This window comes from Pseudochaenichthys georgianus, chromosome 22 (genome assembly GCF_902827115.2).
Source record: "Pseudochaenichthys georgianus chromosome 22, fPseGeo1.2, whole genome shotgun sequence".
In the NCBI taxonomy this organism is placed as follows: domain Eukaryota; kingdom Metazoa; phylum Chordata; class Actinopteri; order Perciformes; family Channichthyidae; genus Pseudochaenichthys; species Pseudochaenichthys georgianus.
Window position 1 is genome coordinate 354456 of NC_047524.1, and position 12838 is coordinate 367293.

The following is a 12838-nucleotide window of genomic DNA, read 5'->3' on the forward strand; positions in this document are numbered from 1 at the left end:
TTTCTCCTTTATTTACGTATGTATTGTCCGTTGGTTTGTTTGCTATCTATGCGTCAGTGAAAAAGACTGAACTGTTACCTGAGCAAAATGCCATGTGACCCCAGTTATAACTAGCCGGTTGTTCTTCCGGTGTCACAGTCTAACTCCTCCGTAAAGAAGAAGCAACGAAGAAGACACGGACCAGCTCTGAAAAACTATCAAAATCATGGTTAGTACGTCTTGAAACTATATTTAGTTCATATATGTCTTTGTTTTCTTGAAGGCCTTTGCTAGTCTGATCACTGTGTCGTTTTTATTTTATATGAAGAGGTATAATAAGGCTAAATAGCTGAATGCTAACGTTAGCATCAATGTGGTGGACGTTTGAGCAGCTGCAGAAAATAAACCTCAATGCCACTGAGACTGATAAAGATAAGATGTACTGCTACATACCTCTGTGTATATTCCACAGTTATTAAACTACTTCCTTATCGCTTTGAACCAATGTCGGCTAACAGCTAATGTTCATGAAGATTCAGCTCTAGGCTCAGGTGTGCGCAGTACTCAGATGATGTACTTAATTAGCAATGCTAACGTGTCACAGTACTCTGTAAAAGTCATGCATTCAAATTAGTACTATCGTATTTGTATCAATATATACTTTAAGTACCAATAACTTGTTATGCACAATGGGCCATTCAAGCACTATATATTTTAATTATTGTATTATCGTTATTGATGCATTTGTGTTAATCCCTTCAATGTTGCACTTCGTAAATGTGGGCTTTATTGGATGTCTTTATATACTAGTGGGTAACTTAACCTATAAACTATACAATCATGTATCAGTTAATTTATATTCTGTATAAGTAATAGTAGTAAGTAACTTTACCTGTAAAATAATTGTAGAGGAGTAAAAAGAACAATCTTTGCCTACAAAATGTAGTGCAGTAAAAGTATTGTGGCATACTGTGAAAATACACAAGTAAAGTACCTCCATTTTTACTCAAAGGGGACCTATCATGCAAAATGCACTTTTTGATGGCTTTTATACATAAATACGTGTCACCGGTGTGTCGGGGAACTCACGCAGCGTCAGAAAATAAAACCCTTTCTCTTTTCCTCCGTACCCAAATCTTTTAAAATCGGGGGTACAACGGAGCTGATCCAGATTTGCTGCCGATATGACGTAATTTCGGATGGTGGACCCACAGAGAGTTGCTATCGGAACAATGCCTGACGTGTTTTGGACCTAATCTCGTTTTTGTTTACATTAGCAAGCTCTATAGAGCTAGGGCTGGAATAGAGGGGTATGAGGCATGGCTACAATGGGGGATCTGTTTGGTATTTTAAGCAAAACACTTCACAGACATGTTTTGCATAGGTATGGCCCTACAATATATTTTCCAATATAGCATGATGGGTCCACTTTAAGTACAGTACTTGAGTAAATGTACTTCGTTACACTACACCACTGGGTGTGCATTTTTTTGCTTAGTGATCTGGAAAAACACAGATTTGTCTTGGGTTATTGGCTTTACCCTTATCTTACAAGGGTAGGGGACGACATCAAACGAAACGGGACTAATGGAGGTTATCGTTAATTATTGAACTGATAATATTCCTCTGTAAGACCTAAAGCATCATCAGTGGTGGAAAGTGACTGAGTATATTTACTAGAGGTACTTTTACTTCAGTATTTCCATGTGCTGCTATTCCTACTTCACTGTTTGAGGCAAATTGACTTTTTATCCAGATACTACTTTTGCTCTAGCTACTAGCTACTTTACCGATTCAGATTTAATACAAAACAAAGATCAATAAACTATAGGGTTGGGAACCGAAACTCGGTTCCAGATGAGAACCGATAAGAAAATGCCGGGTACCCGTACAAAATACACTTTCGGTTCTGCTTAACGGTTCATAAACGCAGTAGACCCTGTATTCCACCGGGTCCGTCAGGGCCGCCGTGACCCGGTGGAATACAGGGTAAGGGCGGACTGGCCATCTGTGTGTTCTGGAGAATCACAGAACGGCCGATCGGCAGCGGGCCGGTGACGGCCGGCACCGCCCTTAATTTTTTAAAACGGCATCATGTAAGTTGTGCTGATGGGCGACAGAGGTCTACAGTTGCCCCGCCGGCCCGTCTCTCCCCCATTCTCATGGAGTACTTTACAAAGAGTGAAACAAACAGCGCCCCTCTAGATGTTATGGTGAAACAGTAGATTGCACTCTCTGTTGCGAGAGGAGGCCAGCCGAATCTGGCTTCCCTTGGTGAAAAAAAATGGAGGGATTGACCAATCAGATGAGGCCCACGTGATGCCCCAGCCAACCTGTGATTGGTCAGGGCCATGCCAAGGGAAGCCAGCCGCCTCTTGCTTCCCTTCAGAGGCGGCTGGCGATTTGATTGGACACTGCCATCCAATCAAATCACATCAACATCAGTTTTAATCACCGCCGTTAGAAATTATCATGAAGCATTATGGAGGGTGGAGATTTGGCGTACTTAATCAAACATAACTTTACTAAACTTCCACTACAGCAGCAACTACAAATTAAATCAGATGACAGGCCAATGCCCGCACTCGAGCTGTGTGTACAAAAGGGAGAGAATCGGACGTTCAATGAGGACAATTATGTCCGCACGGAGTGGCTAACTGGAATCGCTAAACTTCAGCGTCTCTTTTGCTGGCCATGTCTTCTTTTTGACAAGAATTCGTGCTCCCTGAACAATCCTTGGGCAACTTCAGGATTCATCGACCTTGCCAACCTCTCACGGGCAATTGAGAGGCACGGTAAATCCAAAAATCACAGATTGTGTGATTGTCTGCTCTGCATACATTAATAAGTAAAATGCTTAAATGAATAAGGAGAGTTTCAGCTGGAGAGTGCGTGCGGACCTGTCGGTTAGATAACAGGCGTGTGCAAGTCCTGCATCTGTGTGATACAAATGTGTGTAAAATGATACCGGGCGCTGTAATCACTCATCTGGTTACGTTATTGACCACTAGGGATGCCAGCGATTATTCGAATATTCGCTACAGTCTCCATAATCGAATATTATTTTTAAAAATCGATTTTATTTATATATTTTTTTATTATTATTTATGGGTTGTTTTTTTTTTATAATCGATTATTCGCCAGGGCTGCCGAATAATCGATTTTGATTATGGTCAGTTTCTGGCAACCCTATTGACCACCCCCCCCCAAAAATGGGCTTCCCCTACATGTTTCCCCACGCCACGCGACTGAAAGTAAGGTCAACACATATCGACCCTAAATATAGTCTATATTAAGAACGAGAAAAGTCTTAACATATATCGTTTTTGTAAACATATGACAAATGTGTAAGGGGGATGACGTCAGAGCATCGTCCTCTGTGCCGGGCTTAGCCCCGGACAGCCCCAGCCCAATTTAACCCCTGGATATTTGTGAGGGAGCTCCTATATGGCATTACCCCGCTGAAGCTCATGAAGTTTAATATATTTCATAGTTCAAAGTTTTGTCAATTGTTTTGTTTATTGGTCAAATACTGGTTTCTGAGGAGTTTACTGGAATGAAAGAGCACAGAGTCCAGAAGCAACAAAGCAGCATGCTGCATTAAACCTGACCTTCACCGAGAGGTAGAAGTTCATGTGGAGAGGAGGCTTCAGTAGTCAGTCTGCACTCTGTTTAGTTGTGCTATCTTACAATCAATATAGTGAATGTGAGGTAAAGTGTGTCGCCAAGGTAACCGGTTAGAACTCGAAGTTGCGATGAGGTCTTAAAATGTATGGAAAGGGTCTTAAAAAGGTATTAACTTTGACTTCAGGATTCCTGCATACACCCTGCACTACACTAAAAAAGAAAAAGACAAGGCACAGTGTAAAGCCTGTTAATAGCTTTCAGTTAAAATAAAGCACAGCTATTGTGCAATACATTTGTATTGCATGTATATTTTTTATTTGTAAACATGTCAGTTAAAGCTTAAAATAATAAAGATATTTTTGTTATCTAAACGTTTGACCTCTTTCTTTTACAATTTTGGAATCGAAACGGGGAATCGATAAGAACCGGAATCGATACATTTCAAACGATACCCATCCCTAATAAACTACAATAACATATATTTTAGGTGTGTGTTTTAAAAGTGTGTGTGTGTGTGTGTGTTTTCAGTCCCACACCATCCTGCTGGTGCAGCCCACCAAGAGACCAGAGGGGAGGACGTACGCTGACTATGAGTCCGTCAACGAGTGCATGGAAGGTGAGGCTTCCTGGTCTTTTGAAGAATATATATATATATATATATATATATATATATATATATATATACCCTTAATGGTCCCACAGAAGGGACATTTACATTCTGCATTTGACCCATCCTAGTGTTGGGAGCAGTGGAACTCGTTCTCCTACAATCACCTCTAATGACACCTCCACTCAGTGGCTGCGTTAGACAGGATCGTAACATTTCCGTCATAATCCATTATTATCCGTCATTTTATTTGTCATGTTTTAATGATGAAATGAGACCTATTTAATATTTATGTTTGGGTACTGAGCAGCAAATGTTCATTCATTAATGTTTTAATGATTCATACAGAACTTTTAAGGGCATGGAGAAATAAAAAGATGAACAGAGTCACCGACCGTGTGGTCACTGTTCATGTCAACACGAACATGAATGATTTATTTGCTCCTGACTGACAGACAGCAGAGGCCGCTAACAACACCACGACCATTGAGCCTCAACAGGCAAATATGAACCATGCCATCGTTTTTAAATGAGACGATTACAATCAGAATATGAACAAAATATGTACAAGAACAACTCAACGGACCTGCTGTAGCCTGAAGGCTGATTTCTGCATCGCCGTGCCCCCTCGGACAAATCCGTTACTCATCTTAGCTTCTCTACAGATGTCGCAGAACGTCTTCCCTCCTCAGCCACTAAACTCTTGCTCCCACTGAACCCGGCACTCCCGCTTGAACTCCTTGCCACTTGCTTGCCCCTCTGCCGCTGGTTGAACGTTGTCTTAGTCTTACTGGCTTGTCCTTCATCGTCCACCGCATCAATCCCTCTTTTCACCTCGTTTATCCACACCATCACAACTACTAGGCTTATTAAAAAAGCTTCGGACGATCAGCTGCCGTGACATTTTGCGATTGCTAAAGCCGGTTAAACAACGAGGTCAAAAACAAGACGAGACAATAGCTACTTAATATGCACACACTCGCCACCAACTGGACAGGGTGTGAATGGCTACATAATAGTTACAGACTACAGTAGATCGCCCTCAGTCGACCTGGCCACTAAGGATGTAATGTAATGTGGGCCGCTGGTGGACATGTTGGCGCTGTTCCGAGTTGTGTTCTAATCCGTCAAAATGACCGACTGCTTGTTGTTAGAAAAAATCGGTCATTGACGGAAAATATTCGGTTAACGCGACCTCTGCCTCCAGATGCAGATACAGATGCTTGCCCTGCACCCTTAACACTTTAGCTACACGTCCCTCCATTGCAGCATGATATCATATTACTGGCATTTACTTTATGAATAAAAAGGCAGATTTACATTTGATTTTTGTCTTACGTTTGAATATGCCCAAGCGTTCGCTTTCTGTAAAAGTCGCAACGGTAATCTTATCTGAGTTTTCCACTTTCATTGAACTTCCAATCCAGCCGGAGTCTGAATTTTAAACACTTTTGTATGTATTTGTTCAGCTTCTGTATACTTGCATAAGGGTGTTATGGTTATATTGGGGAAGACGGTGTGAATGAAACCGCCCACCAGGCACGTTCATATTCCAAGTAATTTGAGAAATAAGTAATTACATATTTTTTTTAAAGTGATTTTTTTTTTTTATTTCTTCTAAATCTGGATTAATGCCGGTGAGTGTCTGCACTGTGCAGCACAAGCAGAGGCGCGGGAAGGTATTTTGAGTGGAGGTGCTGTCTGATGTGCTAATTATGTACGAATCACAAAAGCGTGAACACACACACACACACACACACACTATTAAGATGTAAAATATGATTTTACCAACAATGTGGAACTTACATTCGTTGAAGTAGGCTATCAAGGCATTGCTAATTCCTGGCTTACACAGATTCTGCGTAATAATGCCCCTGCATCTTCTATTTCAATCTTTTTAGAAGATTTAGCGTTTTTAGTGAGAGAGAATTCCGAGATACGTTTTTGCGCCATGTCAGTTACTCGTCGCTTGTGTTGTTCGTCACGTTAAAAGTAGCCGACCAAAACACTTTTTTATTTTTCTTCCCAGAAGCTAAATAATTAATTATATAGTTTAAAATGATCATTTGAATAATAATATATATCTCGGGCACAATTAAATGAAATAAAAATAAATAAATTAAAAAAATAAAATGTGCAGAGAGAGGAGCTCCGCCTGCCTGCCGCTAGGGGGTGCTGCAGCGCCCTCAGCGCGCCCCTTGCGCCCCTGAGCACAAGGCCAGACAATTTATATACAGCATTTAGCTAAATACACGTTTGCAAATGGGAAAAGTAAATTGAATACTTTGAGGGGCTGATGCCAGAAGTAGAATACCAGCAAGCAAAGACCCGCACAGAGTATAACATATTTAAACATTTCCCTGTAAGCTCAATGTGCAGAAGGTGTAAATGTGGCTTTACAGTTATTCTCCACATACATGAATAATCTTGTTATTGGAAGCTTTTGGAGAGCAGCTGAAAGCAAGCACAAAAACGATCAAAACGAATTAATATCAAACACCTGGGAGACGTTACTACAGTTGTAACATATTCATTAATCGGCATAAGGGATCAAAACAGTATCCAGTTACGTAATCCATTTGTCTTTTGAAATGCTGATGTTTAACGTGGATGTGTAATCTCCTGCATCTTGTATCTCAGGTGTGTGTAAGATGTACGAGGAGCATTTAAAGAGGATGAACCCCAACAGCCCGTCGATAACGTACGACATCAGCCAGCTGTTCGACTTCATCGATGACCTCGCCGACCTCAGCTGTTTGGTGTGAGTTTAACAAACGGGTGACATCATTAATATTACTAATTTTGATTGTCTCCCAGAGGCCACTGATTATATTCTAAAGTCATGAACAGGTTAAGGATATTGGAACTGAAATACTTGTATTTTAACCTTTTATGTATTTATTATTACTTCATTCATACTTTTGACCTTCTATGGATCACAAAACAGATTTCCCCCTGCTCTAAATACTGTTTTCTTATTCTGATTAAATATGATCTTCTGTGTGCAGGTACCGCACGGACACGCAGACGTACCAGCCGTACAACAAGGACTGGATCAAGGAGAAGATCTACGTGCTGCTGCGTCGCCAGGCCCAGCAGGCGGCCAAGTGACGCCTCTGTTCTGTAACTGCTGTTCACGTGACGTGTTTTCACAAGTTTTTAACAACGTTTTTTAAAAGGTTTTTTTCTCATGAATCCGGAGGTGCATTTTGTATTTTAATGTTTGCCTTATTAATAAAGATTTCGTTTAAATAATGAAAGTGTCTCTTTTTCTTATTAGGCCCAATGTATTCCTTCTATCCTCGATATTCCTAATTTCTCTCCATGTTTCTGTTTATCTCTTGAATAGCTTGTAGAAAAGTTTGATTTGACCGCCTGGTAAACGAGTTTAGTTTCCTGGAATATTTAAATATCTATGAAATTATATTTCTCTAGAGATTCTTTAGTGCTTTTCTTTTTTTCAAGCACAATGTTCAAAATGTGAAATATGCTTTTAATGGCAACAAATCGCTCTAAAAAAAAAAAAAAAGTTCAGCTTGTCATTTTCCGCTCAATTCTTCCATCTGGGTTATTGACCACTGTATTGTTTTGATATGGAGAAAATATTCCGTGTTCTGGGCTTTCCAAATACATTAAGGGATTACAATAAAATAACGTTATAGGGATACGTGCAGTCTTCTTCCTTCTGTCACAAACACATTGGCTCGTCACTAAATATTGATTTCAACAAGTCTGCCTGAGAAACTATTTACAGTTTCCTTGAGGGCACAACAGAAACAAATCAATAAAAAACATCTGGATGAAAGAGCTCCACACTGAAGAGCGGGACATTTGAAGACTCTCTGCCGCCTAAGGAGCTCCCTCCTCGGCCAGCCTCCTCTCATGCATAGCCTCCTCACGGTACTATTTTTTTTTTATACCACCTTTTGTGTTATGACCGGCTCTCCCAGTCTGTTTCTCACACCCACCCTGGTACCCCCCTCCTCCTCTTCCTCCTCCTACACCCCCCACCTCCCCCTCTCCTCCTTTAGCATCTGAAAGGACCGCTGAGTGAGAATCGATGGCGCAGAGGCCCGCTTGACAGGACAATAAACCACAAAGAAGGGGTGAGTTTTTCTCTCCTCTTCCCTCCTCTCGCTTTGCTTTTTCTCAATTGCGGAATTACTCTTAACGATGAAGGGGAATGGCAGCGTGGAAATCATATTTATCACAGGGCATCTTTTGTTAGCGCGATTTGATTTACAGCAGGCGACAGACACACACTCTCTCTCACACACAGTCTCGCAGATAATCAGAAACAGCGGCATCCTGCACCGTATGGAGCGTTAATCTCACACGGACACACAGTCACCTTACGTAACCTACAGATGCACCATGCTGCAGCTTCATGGATGAGGGTCGTTCTGCTGGACCTCATTGGGCGATGCGGGCACCTGGAGGGTGTCAATGCGGGGGTCGTGGTGTAAACAGAAATGTGTCAGTAGCAGCGGGGAAGGAGCGGGAGGACTGTCTGTTTTTGCAAAGCACCTCCCCTGCTAAATGTGCGTAGTGCTGGGTTGAACACATTGCTCTCAGCCATGAGGAAGCACACATCCAAGACGCATGGGAGGGGGGGGGGGGGGGTGTTGTTTACAGCTCATGTCTGCAACAATAGCTCTCATTTCCCCCGTCAATATGATGAGATATGTCTGGAGAAACCGGATGTAGTGTCTCACCGTGTTTGGGCTGTGGTAAACTCAAGTGACCTGCTGACAGCATGTGGTGTGTGTGCCCCCCCCCCCCCCCCCCCCCCCCCCACCCCACACCATGTCCTCCCCCTCACCTGCAGGCTCCCCATCCACCGTGCCCAGCAGCAGCAGCGATGTCCCCGCAGCAGAGGGGGGAGGACCCGGGCCTGGCAGCAGCCCTCCCCCGCCTCCTGGCTCCGCAGCCCGGCCACCTCCTCCCATGAGGCCGCCACCAGCTCTCCGCGCTGCCGCTCTGTATGGAGCCTCTCACTTATGAAGTAGGTCCATTCACACTGTGAGGGAGAGGAAACATGAATGAGAGAGTAGAGTGGGTGGGAATTAAATCTTTGTTTATTTTTAAAATGTCCACTGATTCCTGTCCCGAGACATACTGAAAAATGTACACTTTTCTCAGTTTTATACCATTGTAAATTGAATTCCTCTGCTTTTTGGACTGTTGGTCAGCAACATAGAGCAGTTTAAAAATGGCTCCTCAGGCTCTTTGTTTACTTCCCTAACATAGTGACATCACTATGTAACACTTGCGCTCCTATTGGCAGGCGCTCCAACACATGAAAGACTATAAAGTAGAGACACTACATACTGATATACACCTGAACATCAGCAGGAGAGGACTCTTTAAAGTAGAGACACTACATACTGATATACACCTGAACATCAGCAGGAGAGGACTCTTTAAAGTAGAGACACTACATACTGATATACACCTTCACATCAGCAGGAGAGGACTCTTTAAAGTAGAGACACTACATACTGATATACACCTGAACATCAGCAGGAGAGGACTCTTTAAAGTAGAGACACTACATACTGATATACACCTGAACATCAGCAGGAGAGGACTCTTTAAAGTAGAGACACTACATACTGATATACACCTGAACATCAGCAGGAGAGGACTCTTTAAAGTAGAGACACTACTGATATACACCTGCACATCAGCAGGAGAGGACTCTTTAAAGTAGAGACACTACATACTGATATACACCTGAACATCAACAGGAGAGGACTCTTTAAAGTAGAGACACTACACACTGATATACACCTGAACATCAGCAGGAGAGGACTCTTTAAAGTAGAGACACTACATACTGATATACACCTGAACATCAGCAGGAGAGGACTCTTTAAAGTAGAGACACTACATACTGATATACACCTTCACATCAGCAGGAGAGGACTCTTTAAAGTAGAGACACTACATACTGATATACACCTGAACATCAGCAGGAGAGGACTCTTTAAAGTAGAGACACTACATACTGATATACACCTGAACATCAGCAGGAGAGGACTCTTTAAAGTAGAGACACTACATACTGATATACACCTGAACATCAGCAGGAGAGGACTCTTTAAAGTAGAGACACTACTGATATACACCTGCACATCAGCAGGAGAGGACTCTTTAAAGTAGAGACACTACATACTGATATACACCTGAACATCAACAGGAGAGGACTCTTTAAAGTAGAGACACTACACACTGATATACACCTGAACATCAGCAGGAGAGGACTCTTTAAAGTAGAGACACTACACACTGATATACACCTGAACATCAGCAGGAGAGGACTCTTTAAAGTAGAGACACTACATACTGATATACACCTGAATATCAGCAGGAGAGGACTCTTTAAAGTAGAGACACTACTGATATACACCTGAACATCAGCAGGAGAGGACTCTTTAAAGTAGAGACACTACTGATATACACCTGCACATCAGCAGGAGAGGACTCTTTAAAGTAGAGACACTACATACTGATATACACCTGAACATCAGCAGGAGAGGACTCTTTAAAGTAGAGACACTACATACTGATATACACCTGAACATCAGCAGGAGAGGACTCTTTAAAGTAGAGACACTACATACTGATATACACCTGAACATCAGCAGGAGAGGACTCTTTAAAGTAGAGACACTACATACTGATATACACCTTCACATCAGCAGGAGAGGACTCTTTAAAGTAGAGACACTACATACTGATATACACCTGAACATCAGCAGGAGAGGACTCTTTAAAGTAGAGACACTACATACTGATATACACCTGAACATCAGCAGGAGAGGACTCTTTAAAGTAGAGACACTACATACTGATATACACCTGAACATCAGCAGGAGAGGACTCTTTAAAGTAGAGACACTACTGATATACACCTGCACATCAGCAGGAGAGGACTCTTTAAAGTAGAGACACTACATACTGATATACACCTGAACATCAACAGGAGAGGACTCTTTAAAGTAGAGACACTACACACTGATATACACCTGAACATCAGCAGGAGAGGACTCTTTAAAGTAGAGACACTACACACTGATATACACCTGAACATCAGCAGGAGAGGACTCTTTAAAGTAGAGACACTACATACTGATATACACCTGAATATCAGCAGGAGAGGACTCTTTAAAGTAGAGACACTACTGATATACACCTGAACATCAGCAGGAGAGGACTCTTTAAAGTAGAGACACTACTGATATACACCTGCACATCAGCAGGAGAGGACTCTTTAAAGTAGAGACACTACATACTGATATACACCTGAACATCAGCAGGAGAGGACTCTTTAAAGTAGAGACACTACATACTGATATACACCTGAACATCAGCAGGAGAGGACTCTTTAAAGTAGAGACACTACATACTGATATACACCTGAACATCAGCAGGAGAGGACTCTTTAAAGTAGAGACACTACATACTGATATACACCTTCACATCAGCAGGAGAGGACTCTTTAAAGTAGAGACACTACATACTGATATACACCTGAACATCAGCAGGAGAGGACTCTTTAAAGTAGAGACACTACATACTGATATACACCTGAACATCAGCAGGAGAGGACTCTTTAAAGTAGAGACACTACATACTGATATACACCTGAACATCAGCAGGAGAGGACTCTTTAAAGTAGAGACACTACATACTGATATACACCTGAACATCAGCAGGAGAGGACTCTTTAAAGTAGAGACACTACATACTGATATACACCTGAACATCAGCAGGAGAGGACTCTTTAAAGTAGAGACACTACTGATATACACCTGCACATCAGCAGGAGAGGACTCTTTAAAGTAGAGACACTACATACTGATATACACCTGAACATCAACAGGAGAGGACTCTTTAAAGTAGAGACACTACACACTGATATACACCTGAACATCAGCAGGAGAGGACTCTTTAAAGTAGAGACACTACACACTGATATACACCTGAACATCAGCAGGAGAGGACTCTTTAAAGTAGAGACACTACATACTGATATACACCTGAATATCAGCAGGAGAGGACTCTTTAAAGTAGAGACACTACATACTGATATACACCTGAACATCAGCAGGAGAGGACTCTTTAAAGTAGAGACACTACTGATATACACCTGAACATCAGCAGGAGAGGACTCTTTAAAGTAGAGACACTACTGATATACACCTGCACATCAGCAGGAGAGGACTCTTTAAAGTAGAGACACTACATACTGATATACACCTGAACATCAGCAGGAGAGGACTCTTTAAAGTAGAGACACTACATACTGATATACACCTGAACATCAGCAGGAGAGGACTCTTTAAAGTAGAGACACTACATACTGATATACACCTGAACATCAGCAGGAGAGGACTCTTTAAAGTAGAGACACTACATACTGATATACACCTGAACATCAGCAGGTGAGGACTCTTTAAAGTAGAGACACTACATACTGATATACACCTGAACATCAGCAGGAGAGGACTCTTTAAAGTAGAGACACTACATACTGATATACACCTGAACATCAGCAGGAGAGGACTCTTTAAAGTAGAGACACTACATACTGATATACACCTGAACATCAGCAGGAGA

The 12838-nt window shown here is 42.0% G+C and overlaps 1 protein-coding gene across 1 annotated transcript; it reads left to right on the forward strand.

Moving 5' to 3' along the window:
• Window positions 1-98: 98 nt before the first annotated feature.
• On the forward strand, window positions 99-7473 carry LOC117467815 (enhancer of rudimentary homolog). Its single transcript, XM_034111682.2, has 4 exons — window positions 99-208; window positions 4135-4222; window positions 6854-6974; window positions 7222-7473. Exons 1-4 carry the CDS (start codon window positions 206-208, stop codon window positions 7322-7324), a joined length of 315 nt encoding a protein of 104 aa, XP_033967573.1. The 5' UTR covers window positions 99-205; the 3' UTR covers window positions 7325-7473.
• The last annotated feature ends 5365 nt before the right edge of the window (window positions 7474-12838 follow it).

Coding starts and splice junctions, on each gene's coding strand:
- LOC117467815 (XM_034111682.2), top strand. Junction 4,223..6,853: donor CGTCAACGAGTGCATGGAAG/GTGAGGCTTCCT, acceptor CTTGTATCTCAG/GTGTGTGTAAGATGTACGAG. Junction 6,975..7,221: donor GCCGACCTCAGCTGTTTGGT/GTGAGTTTAACA, acceptor TTCTGTGTGCAG/GTACCGCACGGACACGCAGA.